Genomic DNA, 27,904 nt, shown 5'->3' with positions numbered 1-27,904 from the left:
TTTGGGTCCCGGGCAAATGTCTCTTTGCGTCATGGGCTAAAAGGTTTGGGAAGCTTACAGTTTGCTGTAGAGATCCCTCACCAGTATAGGATCTGAGAGCTGCCAACTAGTAACGACTTCTCCTAATGAAACAGAAGCCAACCAGAGCGACCCAGACAGCAAACTCCCTGCTTCACTTCCCTTTTAATATAAACACAATACAGTAGCATTTGCATTTATATAGTTCCTCCAAGCTGCCAGCTAGGTCCCAGAAACAGCTGAGTGTCGAGCTGATTGTTATACCTGGGGAAAATTAAGATAAGAGAATAATCCCAAGGATGGAAATGGCTTTGCTGGACGCACAGAGACAACCAGGTAGACATAATTAGCAAAGGCAGGGGTTCTCTCTGTCGCCAGTAATGAAACGGCCTTGTCTCTATATGGCTTTCTGTTTTCAATATGAGAAACACTGTATCACATTGATCTTCCTCCAACCGTGCAGTATATCGTGTGCGTGATCTTCTGAGGATCAGGAAGACATGGGCCAATTAATTGCATATTCTGGCGAGATACTTATACTGTTTGAGCATGCATTAAGAAGCACACACACATACATACTGCGGTAGGTACAGTACAGCAGGAGATGAAATGCACAGCTACTGTTGGATTTAACTACACAAGGTTGCTCGTACTGTAATATTTGCGACTCGACACTTGCTGTGGCGGCTGATTATCATAGCCATTATCATAGCCTCACATGTGTGTATGCCCTAGACTCTATGAGCATAATGGCAAGCCATTTTAACCGCCATACTTATGCATAGATGGCACTATAGCTGTGTTTGCATGCAAGCCTTCCAGCTTCCAGCAAAAAGAGCGGGAATGCTGCTGTTGGGGACAGCAGCAGGATAGTGATCTGGGCTGCCCGTGGTAATGGCCCTGCATGGCTTTTATGATAATCCACTGCTCTGTCTTACGTGTCTCCTCTTCACCTTGGGAGCGCCAATGGATGACAGGAAACAAACAGCGCTCTGACACCTTCCGCTAATTAGCATCATTAGCATACGGCCATTATGTGGCTGGACAGTAGCATGACAGGGCTCTGAGAGAGGCTACAGCTGTGACCTTTAGTGGACAACACCAGCTGTCAGTAATTACCTATGGACCTTGCCAGGGGAATGGAGACAGACTCCTCGTCCTTGAGGACTCATGGCTGCCTGTGCCAGGATCCTTTGTGCCTTTTCCTTTCTCGTATAAAATCTTTCCCCACATTTTTTGTCCTTCCGCCCTTTTAATATAAGGTGTTTTTATTTATAGGGAGGGAAACAGCTCAGCCACTAAACGGCTATAGTCAGTGGTTGGTTCTTTTCCCAAAGCAGTTAGAGGAAGCTGTTGCCCATTAAGCTTTACGGGCTTTATCTGAGCTTTAACTAAAGCGTGTGACTAAATGTAAAGATGTGCTTGTTTGTTGGCTGCCAGAGGCTTGCACACAGCTGACGAATAATATAGAACAGTAGTTTCTTATGGAAATTACCGCCATATTTCCAGAAGTGCCAGCAATCGGCAATAATTGCTTGTTGTTGTGGATTTCATGCACCTTTATATTATATCGGACTTTGAAGATAGAGATGTTAAATAACTTCATGTTTTCCTTTCATCTTCCGAGCACAGCTTGTGTGCCTGGGAGAGGCCGAGCAACCGTCTGCGGCGGTTTTGTGGCAAGAGGTAATTTGAAACATCAAAAAATGTGTTGTGTTATGTACATAGAGATGAATCGTTTCCCTGGCGTGCCAGTTCCTCAATGCATTAACCTCATACACTCTCTCTCTCTCTCTCTCTCTCTCTCTCTCTCTCTCTAGTATAATAACTACAGTAGGCATGCAGACACTCAGGCACACGCAGCAAACACACAGACATGGAGAACCCAGAGGTCCCCAAACACCTGCTTTGCTGTTGTACATAAACTATCCTCTCTCTCGCCCTGACTCTTTAAGATGTCAGTGTCTCTCTGTGGCTTCCCAGGTGGCCTGGCTCTGAACTTCTCTTCATCTGAGCCTGTGCATGTTCTCATTATCTCTCTCTCTCTCTCTCTCTCTCTCTCTCTCTCTCTCTCTCTCTCTCTCTCTCTCTCTCTCTCTCTCTCTCTGAATAGGAACATCCGTGATGAAGGTCATAGCGTCAGATGCAGATGACCCGACATATGGCAGCAGTGCCAGGGTGGTGTACAGCGTTCTGGATGGGGAGAAGTTCTTCTCTGTGGAGAAACACACTGGTAAGCTGCTTGATTCTCCATGTACTGTACATAACCTCTCTCTCTCTCTCTCTCTCTCTCTCTCTCTCTCTCTCTCTCTCTCTCTCTCTTCCTGTTCAGGTTCATGCTCTGGTCGGGAGCAGATAATAATAACTTTATTTGTATAGCACTTTTCAAAAACAAGTTTACAAAGTGCTTCACATACAATACACAAACAGGCAATTAAAATCAACAATGGAAATTAGTCAAATAAAAAATACAAAAAATAATAATAAGAGAAACTGGGACTGTTCATTCAAACTCATTAAAAGCCTTTAAATAATAGTTGTTTTTTTAAGAGTTTTTTAAAAGTGGACACTGAAGTGGTCTGTCTGAGTTCCAGAGGTAGTTGGTTCCACAGCAGTGGAGCCCTAGCAGCAAAGGCTCTGCCGCCTTGCGTCACCAGCTTTGTGTTGGGGGGGTTGAGTAAAACTTTGTCTGCTGATCTGAGGTTACGGGAAGGTATGTGCGGGGACAAGAGGTCGGAAATGTATGTAGGTGCTAGTCAATTTAGTGATTTAAAAACAAACAAGTTAATTTTAAAATCAATTCTGTACATGACTGGTAACCAATGCAGTGAGGCGAGAACAGGAGTAATATGGTCATATCTCCTGGTCTTTGTAAGAACTCTGGCTGCTGTGTTTTGAACTAGTTGAAGGCGATTGATGGATTTTTTTGGGAGTCCAGAAAAAAGAGAATTGCAGTAGTCCAGATGGTTTGTGACAAAGGCATGAATAAGGGTTTGTGCATCGCTGAATGAAAGAAATGATCAGATTTTTGCAATATTCCTGATTTGGTAGATGGCTGTTTTCGTGATGTTGGTGAAGTGCTTTGAGAAGTTTAGATCAGAATCAAATAAAACTCCCAGATTTCTAGCCTCAGAGGAGCACTGTAAGCCATGTGAATTTAAAAGCTGGATTTGATTATCTCTGTGGAATTTTGGTCCAAATACAACTATTTCAGTTTTTGTAGTCACTGGTTTGTAGTCATTAGGCCGGAACCCAATCCGGTAATAAGGACTACCCTAAATAATCCCCTGCTATCGAGGGCATCATAATTTTAGGTCAGACCCAATAAAAGCCTTGATGCAGCGTATGAATCCGACAGGTTTCTTCAAGTGCTTCTTGGAATAGTTTGTTGTCTTTTATTCCAACTCGTAGCGACCGGCGAGACTAAAAACAAACTTTTTTTTATACCACCTCCAAGGTGGAAAGCCTGGTGACGCGAGGTTAGACATAGGCGGCCGGGGACAACAGTTAGGCAGAGCTAAACAAGTTGCAGAAATGATCATTACACAGTCACGGATACAGCCTCCCCATATATTCACAGGCATACAGATGAAGGATTAACCAACTTGCTCAAGGAGATTTTTGCACTATATACTACTGTCTGTATGTCTGTCTGTCTGTCTGTCTGTCTGTCTGACACACACACACACACACACACACACACACACACACACACACACACACACACACACACACACACACACACACACACACACACACACACACACACACACAAAATGTGAGTATGACAAGTACAATACAAGTACAGTTCAGCACCTCTCAGTTCAGACGGGGATTTTTAATTGACCTTCCTGCATAGTATGACACTAAAAAATAAGAAATAAGCCCTGCCACAACAAGACACAACTATTAGTCTACAGCAGATTCTGCAATTTACTGACAATCACCCCTGTGTTCTATTAAACACTTAAACCCATCATTAATTCCCACAAATAAAAATGCTAATTGGGCACAGACAGTTAAATCTCCAGAGGGTTATACGTTGAATATCCCCCAAGATGCAGATAGTGTCACTGTAGAGATGTGTGCGTCCCCAGTCAGCAGATATGGCTGAATTCCCTGCTGGTATTCTATTGGTGAGGCGGATGGCGGGGATAAGGCCTGAGCCGTGATCTCTCAGGCATAGCCCAGCGTTGGTGTTGCCTGCAAATGGCCCCGCGGGAGAAGCGCTAAACTTTTAATGATCCCTCTTTTTTTGGTCCCTGCCGCTTTGATTCGGTCGGCCCCGGTGCCGGGATGATAAATGGCTCTGCCTCGGCGGGGCTAGCCGGGAGACCAAGCTCCTCGTCTCAGGACCTGCCGGTGCCCCTCTACCCCCCGCACGCACACACGAACACCACCCACGCACACACACACACACACACACACACACACAAACTCGGAAAGTGTACACATTTATGGAACCTAATGGTTCAATTAATTCTAATGAATTGTAATACTGTAGGTGCGAGGCAATGAGGTCAGAATAGCGTGCGTGTACGTCTCCTCCAGTTACGGCCAAGCTACACCAGGCAATTTTGCGCGCGTGCGTATGCGTTTACTGTGCGCGTTTACTGCGCACGTACAGTGCGTTTGGATAGGACCAATATATGTCAATGATACCAGCTACACCAGACGCACGGATACCGCGGATTCACCCTGATTTGTAAAGCATCAACGATTTAACTTCCGCTAAAATCCCGCAACTTCTGCTGATAGTCTTTTCAGCTTAGGTCTTGCCCAGGGTGATTATTGTATTGTTATTGGTCTTTTTTTTCTCCTTTTCACTCCTCTGATTGGACAACATTTACACCCCCCCTGCCTAAAATTCCACAGGATACATTATTGCCTTCATATGATTGGACAATATACAGTTGACGTCACAATATGTAATATAGATAATATAGATTTATTTCTGATCTGTCCTATATGCTTCATAGTGTGGTACTGCAGTGCAGTACCCGACAACTGAATTTCCTTCTTCAATAAAGATAATAAAATATAATTTATCTAAACCGAGGGTTGTTGAAATTAAAAAGTAGAATCACTGTCTCTGTAAAGACATCTCTCACATGTAGGATTGTTATGACAGTATTGAGGCGTCTTTCTTTGTGTCTTTCTTTGTAAAGAAAATTCTCTCAGGGATTGTTTTGTTATGTTATGAAGGCAACACCACTCACAGATCATGTGTTATGTTTCCAGAGACAGTATAATGAATTGAACAAAAGCAAAACACTGCCAGTCATGGTCGGCTGTGCATTCACAGACCAAGTTCTGTTGAGGAAGAAATAGAGCTATCGTCATTTACATTTTCATGCTCACCTTTTTTTCCTTTCCTATGTAGGTTAGCTTTTTTCGAGCTCCTTAATAGCTAGGGTTTTGGCGTTTTTGACGTCCACACTGGCTTCCCCTGTGCCGTGTACATTCATTTTCAGTCAGCATGGGAGACATATAATGAATATAAATCCTGTAACGTAATTTTACATTCAAATGTGTTGAATACAAATCTTATTAAATGCAGGAAGTTAGGGTTGAGAGGGGGGGGGGGGGGGGGGGATGCATCATAAATGCATCCCCTCAGGCTTCCTGTGGATGAAAGAGGACCATGTCATTTGCCTCCCTCCTTAGCTCCGCTGCTGCATGTACTTTTGGCTACTCGCATACAAACATGGCCCGGAGCTACTTGGGAGCCAAATGTGACTAGAATCACTGAGTTGTGTATTCAACACAATGTGAACCTCTGGGAGGGAGAGGAGCACAAGCCCAGGAAATGCAACAATAGATTTTGACATGTAAAATCCCAGGAGAGGGGCAGAATAGAAATATTATCTTACCACACAGTGAAGCGGCTAGCTTCTGTTGTGCCACCGCTGTAGGGCTGGCGGGTGGCAGTGTGTATGACTGTGTAATATTATTCCCACATGGAATGCAGTGATATTATCATGACAATAGGTGAATCCCAATTGGAAGTGTAGACACTGAGAAGTGCGTATTTCTGGGTATATGACGTCACAGCGCCGCGCCCGGAGTGCTTCCCAATCCACAGGGCGCTAAATACTCGGTCATCTAGTGCACTAGGGCCGCGCACTAATTTCCCCCGCCCGAGACCGCTTCCTAAGACCAGTGGCGATGTACCCTGCCTGGCTGAGAACCTTGCAGTGTACATCGCCACGGCGCAGCCGTTCTGCGCATCCGGCATTTCTATTTTCTCTCCCTTCGCCACCAGCCCGAGCGCAGCAAGAAGAGGAAAAACATGTCGGAAACTAGTAAGTTTTATACTCTTTTATACTACTTTTAAAAGTGTTGTTGTGTCACGGAAGGTAATTTTAATATCTTTGGGATAGTATTTAGTTATTTAAGATATCAAATGTATCATGACACAGCCAAATAAAAAATATCCACCGACGTTGTCGGAGATTTTCGCGTTACACAGTAACCCGGGGACTGGGGGCTGCCAGCAGAGAGTTTTTATAAATAACAGCTATTATATTATTGTTATTATTATTATTACTACGTCGAATCTGATTTAACCTGACTCCCTGCAAAGAAAAAAGAGTCACACTGGTGCGTTCCTCCCGACCAGTCTGTTGTGTTATTCACACCAACACAACAACGTGTTCTCGGGACAGTCAAATGCCCAACATGGTGGTAGTAGTAAAGTAAACGTGACTGAGATGTTACGTCTTTAAATGTTGTGCTTAAACTAAACATGCGTTGTTGGACATGTCACGACGAGTCCGACTAGTATTTGGTTTAAATGGCGCAGCCTACTCTGGATTATTTTGGGTCGGTAAAAGCCTAATTTGACGTGGCCTAATGTATTTTTATTGCATTTCTCAGCAATACAAGACGATTCAACTGAGGGCCAGGGCCAGGCCAGTGAGGCTGCCCAATTCAATTACAAATGTAAGTTGTGTGTGTGTGTGCGCGCGTGTGTGTGTGTGTGGGGGGGGGGGGGGGGGGGGGGGGGGGTATACACTCAGTCAAATGTTATAAATTACTGTAGAGCAGTGGTTGCCAAAGTGGGGTCCCCCAGGCAGGCAGGTACACTCAGAGTTAAATTAACTTTGATTTTACAATATACATTGGGGTCCCAGAGATAGAAATGCCATTAAATGGGGGTTCATAGCCTAATTCAGGTCAAACTGGGGGTCCCTTGAAATGAAACTGTTTGAAAATCACTGCTAGAGCTGTAAAGACATTTTTATGGGGGGTCTGTCCCTGGCATATCTTTTCTAATGGGGTCCGCAGGATAATGAGTATCATTTTGGGGGTCCTTGACATGAAAAAGTTTGGGAAGCACTGCTATAGAGGACTAGATGAGTAATGTCCCAAACTCTTCTCCCTTCTGGCTCCAAAACTGTGGAATGCACTTCCCATTGCAGTCAGAACTGCAGCATCACTCCCATTCTAAACTGTGGAATGCACTTCCCATTGCAGTCAGAACTGCAGCATCACTCCCAATCTTCCGCCGTAGTCTGAAAACCCACCTTTTCAGACTCCATCATGGCCCATAGCACTTATCCTACCCCCTTAGACAGCATTTCTGTAGACTTAGATAGCATTTGATACAGACTTATAGCATGTTATGTAGACAGCACTATAATTGCATTGTATGTAGTCATAGCACGTCATAGTACATATGTATAGCATAGTAGTAGTATAGTTTATATGTATAGCTTCATTATATAGATATTCCACTGTTACTTTCTTAGCTTACGCATGTTTCTTGATAAATGTTTTTATGTGATGTATTCCCATGCTTCTTTGTTCTTGCTTAATGTAAGTCGCTCTGGATTAAGAGCGTCTGCTAAATGCCTAAATTGTAAAATGTTTTTTTTTTTAGGGACGGTGTCTTCAAACAAAAGATTCATCCAAATGAGAAGGGACCACGAGGACCTGTTCACAGGACAGAAATTCACAGCAACTGCTGCGTGGAGGTTTGTGGTATTTCGTTTGTTTTCTTTTCAAAACACTTCTATTATGACCATTAAATATTCGGTATAAGAGTTACAGAGACATACCATAGCTCAAATAAAAGCTATAATCCTCTGCTTTCACCAGGGAAAGAGAAAACATTTCTATCATGCTTTGTTTTAAAAATGTAGCCATTTGAATGAGTCTAGCAATTTTCAGTTTCACTTTTCAGTCTCGTTTTTGATCATTCATATTACAAGACACATATCACTTTTGTGAATATCCAGCAAGCCGAATTGACTTGATCTTTCTATTTTTACACAACACAGGAAGGAAAAAGCTTCTTTACCTAGAACAAATTATTAGAATAAATTGCAGACAGAATGGATATTTCAGAATGAAACTGACATTTCGCTTCACAGCATTTGAAAGTGCTGACGTACCTGTGGTCAAAGCCATTTGCCCTTCCGGGTCAATCCACCCTAGCCATGCCCGTAAACTTGACGCTTATGTAAACACCTGCGCCACCCCAAGGTTACATAAATGTGTTTGTGGTCATTTGGCCCTTGCAGTCTCTATTGTGTTAATGTGGTGTATTTACTTTAATCTCTTAGTGCCATTCTGGAGAAAATGGATCTTGCCGACAAAGTTCTTCCGAAGCAGGCCAAAAAGAAGTGGGAGAATTTCAAGGCCAAATATAAAGTAAGTATGTAATTATACCTTTGAAATAACTGTTTTTAATCATGACATTTAATAGCACATGACCTGGATGTTCCCTCATCAAGCTCAAATCTCAATATTATCCTCATAACAGCAAGTTATTCATTTCTGTAGTTATTTGGTTACAGCCATTTGGTTACAGTCAAGTTATACTACAGTATTTGGCTCCACCTGCATCTTAATGCCTACAGTATGTGGCTTTCTTCATAAAATGACAGGTAAAATCATTTCACATATTTTGGAATGTGAAAAGAAATCAAGTAGCTATTTAGCTGACTGGAGTGGAGAGTGACCTAGCATTTAGTTATCTTTAGTGTAACAGAGCCTACTGCCTGTCCAGTAGTCTACACTGACTGCAATATCACAATAGTGCAATATCCCAAATCATGGACACTATCCAGTCTAATATCATGATATGGATATCATATTGATACAAGGGATGTCCCAATCAGAAATGAATAACTTGATTATCTATATTTATGAGGATAATATTGAGATTTGAGCTTGATGAGGGAGCATCCAGGTCATGTGCTGCAACATAATAATAGTTAGTAGTTCCACTGTAGGCTTTCCATATTTCTCTGTACTATTGTTGAAGCGGCATCTATTTGTTCACAATTTATCATTTCTCAAGTTTGAACCTCTCAGAGCTTCCATTGTGAATCTACATGACTTTAAGTGCCTCAACCCCCAGACGGACAGGCTTTATTTTTAGTTTGAGCTGTATAACTTTAAATAACAATTTCACCACTTTTGCAGTAAAATATTTTTATACAAGAATCCATTTCATGTATGGGAGGCCTTAGAGATGAGGGAAAACTATGTTGTGTTTGGTCCTAACTCCGGTAGGGGTATGCCGACTTCTGGGGGCCATTGTCGCAGTACTAAATAACCTGTTAAGCCAGTGGTTCTGAAATCTTCATTTTCCACTTTCCTTAGGAGTGCAAATATCCTAAGACTGGTGAGGGGGTGGATGGCAAGGCCACAGCTGCCTCATGGCTTTATTTCGCCCAGATGGACGAGGTTTTGGGGCAGAGGCACTCAATCAACCCCCCTGTCCTGCTTGCCTCCGCTGCTGTGGACACTGCTGTACCTGCAGCTGTACCAGAAACAGTAGTGTCTGCGGGTACAGCTGGAGAAGGGTCAGGGACACCAGGGCCCAATGTCCAGGCTGGCCAGAAAAGAAAAAGGGTGAGAGATCATGATGAGTTCCTGGAACTAATAAAAGAGGACATGAAATTACAAAGGGAAGCGGAGGAGAGGAGATCTAGAGAAAGCGGAGAGAGAATGGACCGGCTGTTTTCGCTACTGGAGAGAATGGTAGATAAATAGTTTAAAATGTAGTAGAGTAGAGTAGCCAGTTCACGTTCGGTGCAATCAATTTGTGTTAAATGTACTTTTTATTTATTTATTTGTGTTCTACTGGAATTAATTTATTCATTTATTTATTTATTTATTTATTTATTTATTTATATATTTATATATTTATTTTATATTTATATTTATAATTTTATATTACAATAAAACAAACTTTGGCGCGCTACTAGTCCTACATACTTACACCTAGAAAGTCAGCCTGCCTTTCCCATATATAAAAGCATATATAACCTACCCAATACTGGTTACCCCCATCTGGCAGCGTCAGGTAACAGTGTTTTGTAATGATTTCCATTGCCTTTTTTTTTAATTAACTTTAGCAGTTGACATTTTGATTTAAAACTCTATGAAACTTGACATGGTGCACCATGATTGCATACTTGTGTTCTCCTCAATTAAGTGTAGACGTTTACACTTATTTTTTGAAGTTCCTATGACTTTGTAAATAGTTGCATTTACTGAGAATTGTTCAAATGTTATTCATACAGATACTTTACACTTTTATTTTGGATGACAAAAGCACAAAATAAAGTGTTTAACTTGATTTCTCCAGTGTTTTGCATTCCATTTGACCTTTATTTCCCATTTATTTATTTGGTATAAGACATGACATAATGCACCATGATTACATAGTTCCTACTGACTTTGCAAATACGGTATAACATTTTCTCAGAGTTGAACTGTTTTTTTCACCAACGGCAGCAACTAGGCTACTATATTCAGCATGACTTGCCCATCAAACTGCAACATTAATATTGGTTACAAAATATATGGATAACTAGTGATATCTCTACCACTCAGACTGTGGACGAAGGGCATGGCACAACACTGTGAATGTCCCAACGCCACTACCATTTCATGTATAGGCAGGTATGCATTCTGGGCTGTTCTTACCCACAGCTCTGGGAGGTCGCTGAGGTATGTTGCACCATATGCATTCTGACTCTTTGGTGATGTAGGGTAGGCTCCTGGTTCATACCACAGCTAATTTGATGAAGATAAGAGTGAGCATTATCAAGTTATAGGCTTTCTTTTTGTCTCTTTTGCCCTATTCGGATTTGCCTTTTCAGAGATTGGGGTGGGATTTGTTTGAACCCACCCTGTAGCTTTCCAGTAGCTAGTTGACCAGGTTGTCCACCTAGGTTGTGATCAGTGATGGTCCTAGATATCATTTCTGGTGCACAACCTTTCACAACGCTCCAAGTCTGTAAAACCACTTTGCCCCCTGGGTATAAGGCAGAATACCCTGAAAAGTATTTCCTTTGGTAAATGGTGCATTTACAAATGGTGAATATGAGTGAATGTAAACACCCACTGCAGTTTCACAGTCAGTGAAACGGGGAAGTTAGAAATGAGAAATGATTGGTCCGCTTTACAAGCATGCTAACAGCCAATCAAATACAGAGAGCTTGTTATATTCTTGAGTTATACCTGAATGAACACAACGAGGCATGTTTTCACCAAGGCTCGTCTACTGAACTATGAACTTCACAGGCCAATCTAGAAAATAACGATTAGTTAAATATTCACATCTTGAACCAGAGCCAGTCATTCACAAAATCAGGTCATGTCATTTTTTGGAAAGCACAAGCCTGAGCGGTAGCAGATGTCACTAGATAACATGCAGAAATATGGGAGATGTGTTACCAACAATAGATTCAGGCGTCAGACAATCGATTAATAACGATTGCATTTATTAGATTTATTTTTACCAACTCATTTATTCCACAAATTACATGTACAGTATATCCAGAACTGAATCCCTTCCTTGAGGTCGATTCTACAAATGCCTTCCAAATCCTAACAGTTCTCTGTAAAATGTATGTTCCTATATCAGTGGTATATAGCGCACATCCAGTTCCTGTCTGGTGCTGGACTAAGGTAAGTACAGTGAAGAGAGGAGAGTCCGCACACAGGTTTGCTCCAAGGTGTTTGCTTTTTATTCAATACATAAATAAATAATCAATAAATAAATAGATAAGGCACAACGTTTTCGGCCGTGAACGGCCTTCATCAGGTGACCTATATCAGTGGTGTCATAAACCTCAGAACGATGCTCTCAGAGACATTAACAGGACTTGTCTGACTTGGGCTCAAGCATGGAACCATGGTTGTGCAGAAACCTTAAAGATAATGGAGGTGTACACAAAATTAATATGCAGTTGTATAAAAGGTTGATATATGGTTTTGGACAGCTGTATTTCTTTTTATACCACATTTTCTGCCAATAATTCTGCTCTCGAAATAAGAATCAGAAGAAAAATAATATTGTACTGGTCACCCTTGTCTAAAACAACTTTGATCGAGGCACCAAGTAAGAATGAAGTGATAACGGACATAAAAAAATACAATACAAATAAGCTGGAACAGCCTCACTGAAAACAGCACCCCATCGAAAAACAAGACAAACAGCTTCTGCAAGCAAAACAAGGCATTTTAAAAACAGAGTTTTAGTTAGCAAATAAGGCAGGTTCACATGTATTTGGCATTGCTAGTATAAAGAATCATGGTCCTGAGTGTCTTTTTAAAATCAAGGATTGTAGTTTTAATGAAACAACAGCCAGCATGCTATGAAGGAATAAGGCAGTGGAGGCAGACAGAATATCTTCATGCTTTGTTTTTAATCACTTCATAGAAAAGGTATTTCAGATTTCATTTTGGAACACAATACACAATATCCGTAATACCATACATTGTGTGAAACATTTAATAATCCACCTGTGGTGGGTGGATTTGAAAAATATTGACAAAATAAAAAGAAAGAAAACCCATCTCTCATGCAGATAGTGCTAAATCCGGCTAACCATTTGGACACAACTGGGACCAAATAAGCTTGAACATAGATTAACAATGTTAATACTGACATATTTTGATTTCAAAACTGCTAATAAGTTTGGTCAGAAAGAGTTCACAGTCACACATTAGCACAATCAATTACATAAGATCACATTGTTTTGTTTCTAATTCAGAACGACTCACATCAGTGTGGGTGCACTGTAGCATGCTACCAATACTTTCCCTGTGTAATCTACTTTCACATGAAGTGCATATGGTGTGAAAGAGATGACCGCCTTTGATTTGCGTCTGTCAGGCGAGCCTGTATCTGAACCTTATAGATGGTCAAGCATAAAAGTTGTGACAAGACAAGCCAAAGTGGAAAGCAACAAAAGTGTTGTGTATTGTTTTTTTTTTAACCAAGATGGACTAAGATTCTCTAGCCTGTACGTACGTACAGTATCCTATATTCAAGCAGTATGCAGTTTAACATGTTCTCTATGGGCCATGGGATTACATACGCTGCTGTAAAATGAAAACCTTGAGACTTGAGGTGAAATTCTTCACCTGCGCAAAGATTGACTGAAAAAACAATAGTTGGCTTAATTATTCTTAATCTATTAAAACGACTAAAACTAATCTAATAATAAAATGAAAAAAAAAAAAAAAGTTCCATTAGGGCAAATATTTCATAGTGGTGCCAACAATGTCAAGAGTTCACAATATTGGCATCTCAAGGTTGTCATGTGACAGCAACAACACCTGTACTGTATGTCTGGGTTATCTGCTGGGCTCTCAATAGACTGTATACTGTATGTGTACACACACACACACACACACACACACACACACACACACACACACACACACACGGAGCCAAAAGGTAATGCTACTGTACACTGGTGTCTTTCTCATCTAGAAAGACGACCTAAATAACAACAATGTTCTCTCACCAAAGATGCAATTCAATTGATTGTTTGGATGGAATACATCGATACAAAACACATACTATCGCTTTCTGCCCCATTCTGTGATTACATTTATGGCTTTGCACAGACTCGATAGACTAACTGTACACAATTAATTGCTGCCACACGTGGCCAGCTAATCGCTACATCCAAAGAGTTCCATTCTAAAATGCCATATCATCCTCCATTTGAGTCCCCTAAAGAATTAGCATCACACATAAGCACACATTTTATGACACTGAAGTAATGAACCTTATGAAGGCATCTGCTTACCAACTACAAAAATGTTTGACAACAGAACTTGTGCTTAAACATATTTCTTCCCCAAAATGGAGAAAAAGCATTTTGGAATAGAACTCACCATTTCCTGTCCCACATTGACTTCCAATTCAACCTTCAACAAAATACAACAATGGCTCGAAGGTTCTTAAAGAAAGGCACAAACTAGGCTTCCGGTTTACCTTGCCAGTCCTGTGGCAGAAAACAAGTTTCAAACATTCTCTCAACATCCACAGAGAGAAAATAAATGAAGGAAAAATGACAATAAAAAGCTCACATTTATACAGACTGTACAGCTTCCAAATGATGCATAGAGGGGAAAAAAAGTTAGTAAAACATGTTCTTTGATGGTGTGGACACACGGCCTGAGTTTCGCCTGAGCAGAGAGTCTCTGGCAGTCTTGTTGGACCTCCGTGAACTGGACCGGCTTCATGGACGGGATGCCACAAATGAGACCCTGGTGTCCTCTGGCTAGCAAGTGGGGCATCTGGGGTGTGTTCCACTGTCCACCGCAATGTTCAGGTGGGTTTGCAAGGCCGGCTGAATCGACGGCTGCCATGTCACTGGAACATTGTTTTTAGAAAGAGGCAAGAATAGAAAACATTACAAATATTTCCTACGGTAAATATTCAAAACCTTTCTAAGTAAATGGGAATCAGTAGATATACGGTACATCTGTTCGACTTGCCTGTTAATAGTCGTGGTCAACATTTTGCACCACCTCCTCCTCCAAACCATTCACCTCCGCAGTCAGCTGGGCGCGCCACAGGTCCCCGCTGACTGCCTCCAACTCTCTCTCCCCCTCATCCTGTCCCTCATCTTCCACCTGCTCGTCCTCCGGTGCCACAACATCCCCTGCGTCCAGACAGATGTTGTGCAGGACGCAGCATGCTGTTATGACCTGAAATCATATGGTTGGGGATAAATTACAGTTAGCCTACTGAAAAAGTCTTCTTAACCACATTAAGCCTATATTTAGTTGACTGGTGTAGGAACTCTATAGGCTGTTCAATGATTACTTACATAGGGTACGAAGGTGTGGTGCACCTCCTGCGCATGGAGGAATATGGACCGCCACCTGGTCTTCATCATACCAAAGGCACGCTCAATAATGCCGCGTGCCCTGGTATGGTGGTGGTTGAACCGCTGTGCGGCATCGCCAGGTACTGGCCGTCTGTAGGGAGTGATGAGAGGGAGAGGGAGTTGGAGGCACGGGTAACCTCCATCTGCGAGGATGAAGTGGTTTGGAGGAGGGTAGGTACCTAGAATTTGAAATTACAATTTAGGCATTTAGCAGACGCTCTTAATCCAGAGCGACTTACATTTAAGCAAGAACAAAAGCATGGGAATACATCACATAAAAGCATTTATCATGAAACATGCGTAAGCTAAGAAGGTAACAGTGGAATATCTATATGATGAAACTATATACCTGAACTGTACAGTGGGCTGTAGCGCAGCACTCTGGCGTCGTGCACCGACCCAGGCCAGCCCACGTACGTGTCCAGGAAACGGCCCCGATGGTCACACAGTGCCTGCAGAATAATGGAAGCAAAAAGCTTCCTATTCTGGTAGCACTGGTGATCGGGGCCGTTTGGTGCAGTGATTCGGACATGGCAGCCGTCGATCGCTCCAGCTGCTCTGCTGAAAGCAGCGTGTCTAGCCAGCCTTGCAAACCCACGGGTCACTTCCTCCAGGGCTTCAGGGGTACTGGGGAAGTATATGACCCTGTGGCGGTTGGCCACCACCTCCCTTGTGACCCTGTGAACAATGCGGTGGACAGTGGAACGAGGAATGTCAAAGGCATCTGACACAACCCTGTATGATGCTCCACTTGCCAGCCAGTAGAGAAACACCAGGGTCTCAAACGTGGCACCCCATCCATGGCGTCGGTCTAGGACAAGGAGATCCAACAAGACTGCCAGGGACTCTCTGCTCAGGCGAAAATCAGGCCGTGTGTCAACACCATCAAAGAACCTGACCAGGACAGGCACATGCAGATTGACCCTGCAGTATGGGCCTCTCGGACCTCTTGGCTGAGTTAGGGAAAGAATGAGAAGAATTAGGTTGGTCGGTCTTACAGTGTATACTAAACCAGTTTTAAATAACTGAGTGACAACATTTGTAAGATTTGTTTTAGATTACACAGTAAAATAATATTGTTATAAATGTAGGCTATCCATTTGGAGCTGAGAGCTGGCCTGGTTTAACCTTTTCATTCATGTATGCAAATGTGATTAACTAAGAGTAGTATTCTGATGAATTCATTTCTCTCAGTTGAATTAACATTTTATACCCACTGTACAATAGGCTATATAGGCCTATGTGTTTTAAATGTAAAAGTAGACCTATATTGTCAAAGTAAAATGACATTATAGCAATAAACTTAGCCTATATGAAAACGAACTAGCTTTAGCTGGCTGTAAAGGTATATAGGCATACACACATTAACCATGAACTTACTTGTTCATCATTTGTCCTTCCCAGCCTGAGATACAACAAGCGCCGACGAGGGCGCTGTTGCATCTCTAACTCCTCCAACATAAAATAAAGTAAAAAATATAAAATAACGATGTCTAAATCCATCTTGCTGGCAAGAAAGAAATCACGAGCAAATAATCACGAGCAAATAAAACGACTAACTGGGTCTGTAGGAGACTGACGTCACTGACGCGGGAATATAGAAGCGGGAATTTATGCCAGTATATATATAATATACAGAAGATCTACAAGCTCTGCATAGTGCCGCCGCGCTATGAGCTTGTAGATCAGTTATTGTTGGTGCCTGCTGTGCTATCTAAGAGACTGATCGTTATTTATCCACCAGGGGGTGGTGGTGCAGATGTGATTTCATTTTTTTATTTCTCCCCGGCCTCCAAATATCTTTTTGTGATAATTCTCCCCCAAGGGACTACAGGAAAATATATGACACCCCCCCCCCCCCCCATAAACGACATGTATATATATTCACACCAACATTATGAGAAAATAAAAATAACACCACAAATGAAACGCAAATTGAGCAACTATGATCTAGTTTTCATATTAATCTCTCGCTGTTTTTCTTTCTCCTACCTCCTTCACAGCATTGTATTGTATGGATCGGGTTTTTAAAAAACTCCCAAAGCACCCGTTTATATATATACTAGCTAATAATCCATGCTATATTATTTATGAGCAGCAAAATCAGTTTAAATACTAATCAAACAGATGCGACGATGGTCTGTATTCTGTCCAAATGTAAAAACATTTATCATTATGAAGTGCATTATGTATAGCAGGCTATAGGCTATGCAGTTTGGTATATCCTTCCTTTCAGCAACTCTTTGCAACGAGTCAGGACTCAAGCCAAAATCAGATTCGACATAGTAATAATAACAATAATAGACTTTTTATAGAATAGCTTTTATTTACACTGCACCCGACACCCGGGGAAACAAAACAACTGGAAACGAAACGCATGCAGGCTGCAAAACATCCACAACAGACACACACGGGCACCACGTCGCCCCGCAGGAGAAACGGGGGGAAATCGCCCCGGCCCACGCCGACAAAGGAGAGGTAAAAACGGGTACAGCTCCCTGGTGACAGCCCCCAAAGCGAGACCTACGGTTCTCTGAATTCTCCGACGCCGTTGTGGGATATTTTTAAATAGGCCCTTTTATGATGAATTGACCACATACATGAAGTTTAAACAACGAAATACTCCCCAAAAATTACTTGAAAGTAAATTCCGTGGGTTAAAAAGGTAGTTTTAACTACTTTTAACAACACTGCAGTCAGTCCGTGTAAACAGCAATGGCCGCCAGTCGAGAAAGCTGGGCACGGCTTGGCTCCGCCCAGCTCCACTCGGCTCCGCCCAGCTCAGCCCAGTGAACGCTGTCCCAATCCACAGACGTGCCCTCTGCGTGTGCACTATGCCACCTCCACAGGGTAGTGCCAGTGCAGTGCCCTACCCTATTCTACCTAGTACCGCACCTAGTAGGGTGAACACTCCCAATTGGGATTCACCTATTGACTTTTTCTAAACAAATGTATTTTCATACTCTTTGAATGGTCTTCACTTTAACCATTCCACATAAATGTTTTCCACCCCAGGATTTTGTAACCCATTTTCACCCGGTTCCAATTACCTAGACTGCAAGCCTGGGCACGACTCTCCCTTTGCCAACCTGGGGAGAGCCCCGAACTGAGCTAATGCTTCCTTCAATGCACGAGGAGGGATTAGGCCGCTTTTTTACCACCATACAGGGGGGAGTTTCCATGGTAGGAGATAGCTTGCGGAAGGAACATGTTATTACAACCAGTTCCTTTCCCCTATCAGGTGCCCCGGCTGGCCAGGGGGATGCAGTAGAGACCAGGATGACTGCATGTTTTTTGTGAGGGTACCTACCTTAGGGGACACATAGAGAACATATAGACAGAAAGGCCTTTGGCCAACCCCACCTAGGGTATGGGCACGGAGGAGAGAACCAGCGTTTTTGACAACTAAAGAAGTTTCTCTCGCCAGTGTCTCTCGCCAGAATCACACAGGCACTCCTGCAAAAGTGCTGACATTTTTAGCACTGCTTGCTCTGGGGAGAAATATAATGTTGACCTTCGGGTCAAAATTTGTGTCAAACCAGAAACAGGATTGTGTTCAACCTAGACTGTAGACATCTAAATGTCTCAATAGAAGAGCAGGGGGACCAAATTCAAACAGCCCAATTGTATTGTATTCACATACTATACTATTTGACAAAATACATTTCATTCACAAAAGAAGATTAGAGCTTACAATAGAGCTTCTATGTCTTAATGCCCTGATGTTTTACGTAAAGCACTTTGAATTGTGTTGTTGCTGCTTGTCTGGCCATGCCTTGTCCTGCCTTGTCTGGCCATGCCTGCAGAAATTAAAGTTGACATTATTTTTGACATAAAAACTCTGCAAGCTCCCAATGCGTATATACATTGTGATGTCTTGTGAGCTTATACATGTTCCTGTTTGTCAATCAACCAATTATACAGAGCTTACCGGTATTATGCCATCATACTGTCACACTAAAATGCAAAACAAAAAAATATGGAGCTGAAATTCCCCCCATTCTTCTCCTGTGCCTTGGTCACAATGTCAGCAATGACATCCCCAGCTGCCTGTGATTGGACAGGGCAACCTGACCTGAGTGCTGCTACTGTAGTTAGTCCACATAGTGGGTCAGTCACAGCGACCAATACACTGCAGTCATCTTTTCACAATATCCAATTTCTGGAAACATGCTGAGGATTGGATTGTTCTTTCTTTTCAAACTCTGCAGAACTATTTCCTCTCTTTGAAGTGTAAAGCCCCGTTCAGATAAAAAAAAGCTGGAAATAAAAAAAAAGCAAAACTCATATCCACGCAGCTTTTTTTTTTAGAAAGTGGGCGTGTACAAGGTACCTGTCACTCAACCTGCCTGGACTGGCTTTGAGACGAGGAAGAACACACAGGCAGTTTTTTAGCAGATTGCGCATTTGAAAGTCTAAAATGTAAAATAGCGACTGTATAGGAGAAATAATTATATATTTAGTTACATCATAACCTATTTATCGATGAATAAATAATATAATCTTGGTAAACTTTGTAAATAACCGAACGGACCGGATCTCAATCCTCCCCAGTCTTCAGTGCTCATCTCCCCCCACTCAGCTCTCCTCTCCCCCTCTCGAGCGAAACCCTCCGGGCATTTTTTTTAAATAGCTGCTCTGTATGTAATGTTAATGTTGATTTAGCAAGAGCATACCGTAGAAATACAATCAGGACAGGACAGGTCGGATCAGGGATGTCCACATGCATATCATACAACTGATATAATCATATAAAGGCTATTAATTATTGATCTCTCTCGCGCACACACACACACACACACACACACACACGCGGTGCACACGACGCGCTGGGTACTCGGAACTTTAGTTCTTTGTCTATAGACTATATATATATCTGCTAATTTATAAACCGTACGTGTGTGTGTTTAGTCCACGGTCAGAGTCAGCTACGGGTTTCAGTTCACCTCGGTGGGAACCGGGAGGGGGTAATTACTGCAAGGGCACTGAGAGAGAACTGCATGGCTCGCAAGTGATCCCCGTGACGGCTCCTCCACGGTGCTCAATATCTCACACACACACACACACACACACACACACACACACACACACACACACACACACACACACACGGGGATTGTGTTCTATCTATCTATAAATATAGGCTATCTACTGTCTTTCAACTTTTGCTATGAGGTTCATTGATAGGCCTACATGAACGCAATAAACCAATTGAAATGATTCCCTCAAATAAATCCTATCTATATGCGATTGGTTTATCGATTCATTCATACAATGCAGCTACCGACACACACACACACACACACAAACACACACACACGACGAACACAGAGCGGGCTTCTCCTCCCCTCTTCTCGGGGGAGGTTTTGGGGAAAAACACGGAACACAACCTGTTTTCACAGCTTCGACAACTTGTTTCTCATATAAACTTTCATTTCTATCGATAAATATGCTATGGTCTCTGTCTACATTGCAGCTACCGACAGACACACACACACACACACACACACACACACACACACACACACACACACACACACACACACACACGACGAGAGCGCTGAGAGCGGGCTGGAACTATATTGTTTAAGTGTTTGTCTATCTATCTATCTATATCTGCTAATTTATCAACCGTGTGTGTGTGTGCACTGTTTAGTCCACAATCAGCATCAGCGGCGGATAGCGTTCTGGACTGGGCAGTAGTCCGCATCAATGGCTTCGATGAGAACCGGGGCGGGGTGAATGCAGGATCAATTCTCCCCATAAACCGTGACAATCCACTGGGAACACGGAACACAACCTGTTTTCACCGCTTCGACAACTTGTTTCTCATATAAACTTTCATTTCTATCGATAAAATCTGCTATGGTCTTGCCAAATATCCATTCATATTTCATATACAGCCTATATTTAAAAAGTTAATTTTTTAATTCTGAGAATCGCAGTGGACAGCTTTTGCAGGGCCTTTTCCTTTTGTGAAATGATCTCAACTCCGCCTCCTCAAACCACGCTGTGCTCTGATTGGCTACACGCAGCTTTTAAAAGCTTCAGCTTTTAAAAGCTGCTTGAAAGTTAAGTCTTGGGGAGAAAAAAAAACAAAAAAAAAGCTGTTAATTCCAAGCTTCAAAACGCAAAAGCTGCTCTGCATAGAGATAACATGGTACCACGAAGCTAAAGCAGAAGCTAGCTTCTGCAATGTGAATGGGGCTTAAGACTGGTGTGGCTTAACGCAGTAGAGAGCCTGTTTTCAACTCAGCAACTCAGCCTGTTGAAATGCAACTACTGAATGTGCTCCCTGGGCAGATTAAGAGAAGCCATTGTGATTGTTTTGTCTACCGAATCCACTGCTTGCACTATAGAGGTGCATCCTGACACAGGCTTTGCTTTCACTGTAGAGCATTTGTAATGGAGCTTCATTCTCGCAGAGGCAGGCCTTCATTCCGTTGCCTTTATATTATTCATTTTAATACAGCCCAGTCCTATAATGGTATAAGCACGGTGCTTCAAAAAAAAAAGAGGGAAAGAAGAAGGGAAAAAAGGACACAATCTCGTCCTTCAGGAGGGCTCAGGGAGCTGTGAATTGGAATGCATTGCACTAGTGCGTCTCATCTGTAATTGAGTGCTCAGCTGAGGTTGATATTCAAAATGGGTGGTGTCAGGGATATTATCAAGTTGCAGGAATTCTAACAACTGTTGTGCACTTTTCTTTTGTCTCTCGGTGTGTGTGTGTGTGTGTGTGTGCGCGTGTCCTCTCTCTCTCTCTCTCTCTCTCTCTCTCTCTCTCTCTCTCTCTCTCTCTCTCTCTCTCTCTCTCTCTCTCTCTCTCTCTCTCTCTCTCTCTCTCTCCCACTGCTCATCTGTCCCTTTCCATGCCACCATCATCAGGGATCATCCTGACAGCTGTGGCAGACCTGGACCGTGAGACCCAGGACCGCTACGAGCTGGTGGTCAAGGCCACGGACATGGCGGGTCAACTGGGCGGTCTCTCCGGATCCACTACGGTGACCATCGTCATCACCGACGTTAACGACAACCCACCGCGCTTTCCACAGAGTGAGCTTCTTGCACGCACGCACACACACACACACACACACACACACACACACACACACACACACACACACACACACACACACACACACATTTTCAGAGGGATACAGAGATATAGAGAGAGATTAGTGTTCATCTTGTCGGGCCGAAACCTTGATCTCCATATTTCAACGTAATAAATAATATATTAAATATATATAATATATTCAACTTATATTTTTGTGAATTAATGACTTTCAAAATTAGCGACGACGCATAGCATTGCAATCTGGGAACCCATTCAGTTCATGCCTCTTTGGCGGCACCGCCTCCTTTTTTTGTTTAAAAACACAGTTTCTTAGTAGGCTACACTTCCTCCTGGTGCAGATCTGTGTTTATTCCTGCTAACATTAGATGAAAAATTATGCACACCTACAGTGGACAGGTACGTTGGATAACTGTAGAAGTAGAGAAAAGAGGATCCTGCAAAGTTGTCTTCACTTACAGAATTACATTTATTGTTTCGGTCGTTCAGGCCTTCATCAGATGAAGGTCTGCCTGATCGACCGTCTGAACGACCGAAGCATTGCTCAATAAATCTAATTCTGTAAGTGTAGACAGTGTGCGGATATCCTATCTCTATTCCTGCTAACAACAATGTTACATGTTTTAGACAGTGGTGCTGACAGAGCTTGCTGTTAGCAGATTCTGTCTTCAGAGATTCATTACATTTAACAATTAAAAAAGAAAAAATCACATTGTCAAAGACGGGATTTTTTGTAATTTCTAGCGATTAACAAGTAACCTGACTCCGCCAGATTGCGGCAGTATTGAGTTCACCAGTTCCCTCCTCCTGCTGCATCTGGGCTCTCTCAAGCAGAAACGATGAACAGGAAGCAACGGGACACAAATCTGATATCTCCATAATAATTTTGAGCAGTAAATGTGTGAGGGTGTGTTGTATTCACTCTGCTGCACTTCACCACTTGGCTTTCTCCTCCCGGTGGCCGTTTGGAAAATGATTAAATAGTTTGCATTGCCAAAAGTAAAGATGATGGGTCTTCTTTCACCCGCCTCTGAAGTCTGCTTCCTAATTTGCAACAGAAACAGAGAGACAATTAGAGGGGTATAGCTCAGCTGGCCCCTATGGGCTCTGAGTTCTGAATGTTAGACCTGCCCACTATATACAGTACACTACTACAGTGATGGAGTGGTGAATTATATATTTACCACGGATCGCCACTGTTTGTTTATATCATCCCCCAACATACTTTGACATAATTTGTCCCAGAGATTTTGCTGAAGAAAAAGTCGAGAAGAGTCTTTATCTTGTGGGTCACTAACACCAATCAGGGAATGATGTCAGCTGTGCTGACTGGCCCAAATACTGTCAGAGAATATCATTTTATATTAATGCACATGCTGGTCCAACACTCGACCCATAACTAGCTATCAACTTCAAGTGATGGGAGCTGATGTCTGGCCCGGTACATGGGACTCTAGAGAGGTCTGAATCAATATTAAGAGAGTGACACTGATGTTTTGTTTTATCCTCACAGCTCTTGTGGTAATTATACAGATTTAGTTTAGACCCGTCAGTCCATCCCAATTTCCAATTTCATCCCAGAATCATGTGCAATAGGTACAGGGCAAAAGAAAGGTGTACTATGACAAAAACATCAAGATAGTATACAATTATCAGAAAAGGGCTGCAGTATTATGGAATAATATTCCATAATAATATTAATTTCATATAACATCTACGACTCATACATTGTATTTATTTCCGTCTCTCTTTCACACTGTGTCTAAAACATTACTCTTAGGGCTAATTGCATATTGTTGAATGACGTTCATGCCAGTTCGGTCAAGACTAATATTGACCTAATTTTTATTCAATGTATATCATTAGCCTTTGACCTCTTAGCTTAGGCCTACCTCCACATTTAAAAAAATATATATATATTTCTGCCTCTGTCATACTGTATGTAGACAGCACAGAACACACACACGCACAGTATAATGCCAATGAATATGGCTGGTTTAATTACATGATGCAAACACAAAAGAGAAGACGCACTCAATGTAAAGTATGGCACCTTTGTGTTTTGTCTAACCTCTGGCTTATGAATAAAACATTATTATTATTCCCTTTCTAAGGATGGCAATGTCGGTCCATTGGTTGCATGTCAGCCCGTCCATACCTATCTCTCTCTGTCCTGTAGGGCTGACATCTTGTTTATTTCTTTACCCGTCTACCACAGACAGTCACATTTTAAAGTAACACAATTGTTTGTTACAGTTGGCTGAGTTGTGTCTAGAGTCTTGGGGGCTCATTTCACGAAGGTTATTTGCGAGTATATTTCTCCAAAGTGCTCTACAATTGATTGATTGATTGATTACTTTATTAGTCATGAATATAAACAACACGTGGTACAGTCAGACTCTTTGGGTGCCAAGTACGAGAGTCCTTTTTTTTCTAACTGAGTATATGATGATTATGATTAGAATGTATTAGTCAATTAAAATGTCCCTTCCGTGTCAGAAGTTACAAGTGTCTTTATGTTGCTGGCTTACATTGGAATAGTAGCCTGTCAATTTTGTAGCTGCTTGTGTGAATACAGATACAGTTTGGAAAGCAGAACCATGCACACCTTGCAAACTGTGCAAAAAAATGTGCTTGAATATATAAACCAGTTGTTATGTTCACAGTGTTGTGAATGAACCCTGGCAGACATACTGAAAGTCTTAATACTGACATAGACTGACAGTTTAGCATATGCACTCAAACCTGCCAGAGATATAGTGTACTGTGCATAACCCCTGACAGGAACTCAATAGGAGCTGTCAGTACAGCTAACAGCAATGGCATAATGTTATACAGTATGTTCAACATGAATTGAATTGAACTGGATGGTATGCTGTGAACATTTTGACCACAGACCTCGCTTAACTCACCCTGATCCCGTTGATCTCGTTCCTTTATTGCATTCTCTCACCCTTTCTCCCCTCTTGTTTCTTCAATTAATCTCTTTGACTCGTGATATTTATTATTTTCTGTGCCTGCTTCTTTCTTTGTCTGTTCTGTCTCATCTTCTCCACATGCACTCTCCCTCTAACCTCACCCTCTTCCGGTCATCCACCTTTCCTCTTCTTCCTCGTAACACCTTCCATCACTTATTTATTTTCCTTTCCTCCTGTAACACTTAACCGGGTCACCAACCAGAGATGTACCAGTTCTCGGTCTCGGAGGGGGCGCCCGTAGGGACCTCGGTGGGCCGCGTCATCGCCACCGACGCCGACATGGGAGAGAACACGGACATGAGCTACCTGATCAAAGACCAAGAGGGAGGGGAGCTCTTCAAGGTCTCCACAGACCCACAGACGCAGGAGGCGGTGATCTCCGTCAAAAAGGTAAGGGTTCTGTTAGCTGTTGGTCAGCGGTGCTCCATTCCTAAAGCTGTAGGGAAGTACATTTCATTACATCCGATAGTGGACCTTTTAGTCTGCTGTCATCACTAAGCAAAGCATTAGAGCTGATAGTTAGCAATTAAATGGAGCATAGCAACCTTTTTTTAACATGCCTAGAAGAAACCTTCAAGCTACTACATTAGATAACATGACAGATGAAAGGCTGTATATGCTTGAGCTAGCAGCTCTGCTTCTTATTATCAGTGGTAGTCTATCTATGTGATATGCAGACATACAGTACACTGCATGCCCACTGGGAGGTTCCATACGCCTTCTACAGAATTAGCACAGATATGTAATTGCCGCCATAATATTGATACTTGATGATGATTATGACGACTGCATATGCGTGAAAATGGCACACACTAGAAATGTGTCTCCCTGCATGGAAAGGGCTGATGCCTGAGGCTGGACTCACACATGCGTTCAGCCAACGCGAGTGAAACACAAGCCGAGACTTGCGTGGTAGTGTGGCGGCAGCGATTACAATTTAGCAGACGCTCTTAATCCAGAGCAATTTACAGTAAGCTAAAACAACACATGATACATCAAATATATAAAAATTAAAAAAAAAATCGTCAAGCAAACTAAGAACCTAACATACAGTAGAATATCTGTATGAGTATACACTTTAGAGTGCTACTGTATGTGTACATAATATGCCATCTAAATTACATAAGAGAATTTTGGCTGGTTAAAAACCAGGGTAACAGCGATGTCACCGCAACATGTCAAAGGCAGAGCAGGGCGTAATGTAAGTAGGCATGTGAAGGTATACTGTATTACAGTATTATCGTGGCATATAGTGTCATTGTAGTTAATTATTTATGTATGCATAATATGTGCATATGCTGCGTCATGCCACAATGTTTTGTTCATTAAATATACTGCATGTAATGTTATTGGCACATGGCAGTGTCAAGTTTGTCAACATGCTAAAGCACAACCCAAATGCTATTACATTCATATTGTACAAATGTTTCTTCCACAGGCAGTACAAACCTACTTTAGATGTTCACAGAAAGTCTATCAAATATGTACACTATATTCCGCAGTATATTATGGTATTTTGTGTCATACCGAAAGCATTTCATGCTGTTACATGCCTAACTGTAAGACAATAATGTCAAACGCATTTGAGTTAGCTAATGCTATGTTGTATATGTTATAGATATAGTACTGTATATGTGGAAAATCAAAAAGAGAGCTTGGCAGGGTTCAACACCTGCAAGCGGGTGCTAACCTCGAACGAAGAACGTTCTTCTGCCACGAACGTCAACCATCCGCCAACAACAAAATGACTATAAAAGGCCAATCCACAAGCTCGTTTATTCCGGTGATCGGTGCCGCTGCACAACAGAGCGGAAAATCGCCCCGAAACACAGAAACCGGAGCTATAGGTGCTAAGCAAAGTAGCTAACTGGTCCCAGTAGCTCCCAGTAGCTCTGTCGATCCAGCCTCGGCCTCGGGTAGAAAATAATAGAAGCCAAGACCGGAGCTACTCCGCAAATGTTATAACCTGGGCTGATCCTCTAATGTAGGCATTACTGATCTTGTCAATCCTAGCATGCTCAATTCTCAATTTCCATAAAGGTTGTCGCTACTCATTATTTTTTTTATAGATGTGAAGTCAGCTGTGACATTGCCTTTCTTTTCTTTCCAATGGTATTGGCCACAGCATGGTGTGTTCCTCGTGAGATTAAAAAACACCTGCTGTCAACTGGATTTGAGGTAGAAGCAGTCAGACTCAGCAGACTGCAATATCCACTTTTTTCACTTCCATTTTGTTAGCAAAGCACAAAGGACTTACCCAGCATTGATAAAGGCATGCAGTTCCTAGTTTGTGCAGCTGGAGATATGGCCATTTTTACATCTTACCCAGATGTATCCAACCTGTCACTCAAGTTATGGCTCGTACACACTGCCCGATATTTGCTCCGATTATGCTTTGATCGGCAAAGTTTTGCTCGCTCTGCGAGAAGATATAGGGCCGATAAAAGTGCTCATCGACACCTTCTTGAGCGTTGCTGAATATCAAGCAAGTTTGATATTTGGCTCTGTCGCCTACTGGACATCGTACAGTATGAAATGGGTTGCGATCGCGTCCCGAGAAGTCCTGTATTACAGCCAATGACAGGACAGCTGTGCTCACTGCTCACCGCACTGCTGTCTGTCTGTCTGTCTGTCTGTCTGTCTGTCGTTCGTGTCGACTGTATCGATAGATGATC

General features: G+C 42.3%; 2 protein-coding genes across 2 annotated transcripts in view; both read left to right on the top strand.

Annotated features, from left to right (window-relative positions):
- The window catches only part of LOC310862593 (cadherin-22-like), a gene marked incomplete at both ends in the record, with an annotated part of 136,225 nt that overhangs the window by 45,468 nt on the left and 62,853 nt on the right, over window positions 1-27,904 (top strand). The window contains 3 exon segments of the mRNA XM_083770572.1: window positions 2,132-2,251; window positions 22,062-22,229; window positions 25,432-25,619. Of these exon segments, the coding sequence (XP_083626698.1) occupies window positions 2,132-2,251; window positions 22,062-22,229; window positions 25,432-25,619 (476 nt within the window).
- On the top strand, window positions 6,290-10,063 carry LOC310862594 (uncharacterized protein). Its single transcript, XM_083770573.1, has 5 exons — window positions 6,290-6,323; window positions 6,898-6,963; window positions 7,904-7,997; window positions 8,589-8,676; window positions 9,634-10,063. The coding sequence occupies exons 1-5, from the start codon at window positions 6,311-6,313 to the stop codon at window positions 10,024-10,026; spliced, it is 654 nt and encodes a 217-aa protein (XP_083626699.1). The 5' UTR covers window positions 6,290-6,310; the 3' UTR covers window positions 10,027-10,063.

The sequence above is a fragment of the Protomyctophum parallelum genome, assembly GCF_964188405.1.
Source record: "Protomyctophum parallelum genome assembly, chromosome: 8".
Classification (NCBI taxonomy): domain Eukaryota; kingdom Metazoa; phylum Chordata; class Actinopteri; order Myctophiformes; family Myctophidae; genus Protomyctophum; species Protomyctophum parallelum.
Note: the sequence above shows the minus strand (reverse complement) of the source record. Positions and strands in the feature narration are given on the sequence as shown.

Bases quoted from the DNA above. Each gene is read 5' to 3' on its own strand.
- LOC310862594 (XM_083770573.1), top strand. The intron at 7,998-8,588 runs GTTTGTGGTATT...TTAATCTCTTAG, and splicing joins ACAGCAACTGCTGCGTGGAG to TGCCATTCTGGAGAAAATGG. The intron at 8,677-9,633 runs GTAAGTATGTAA...CACTTTCCTTAG, and splicing joins ATTTCAAGGCCAAATATAAA to GAGTGCAAATATCCTAAGAC.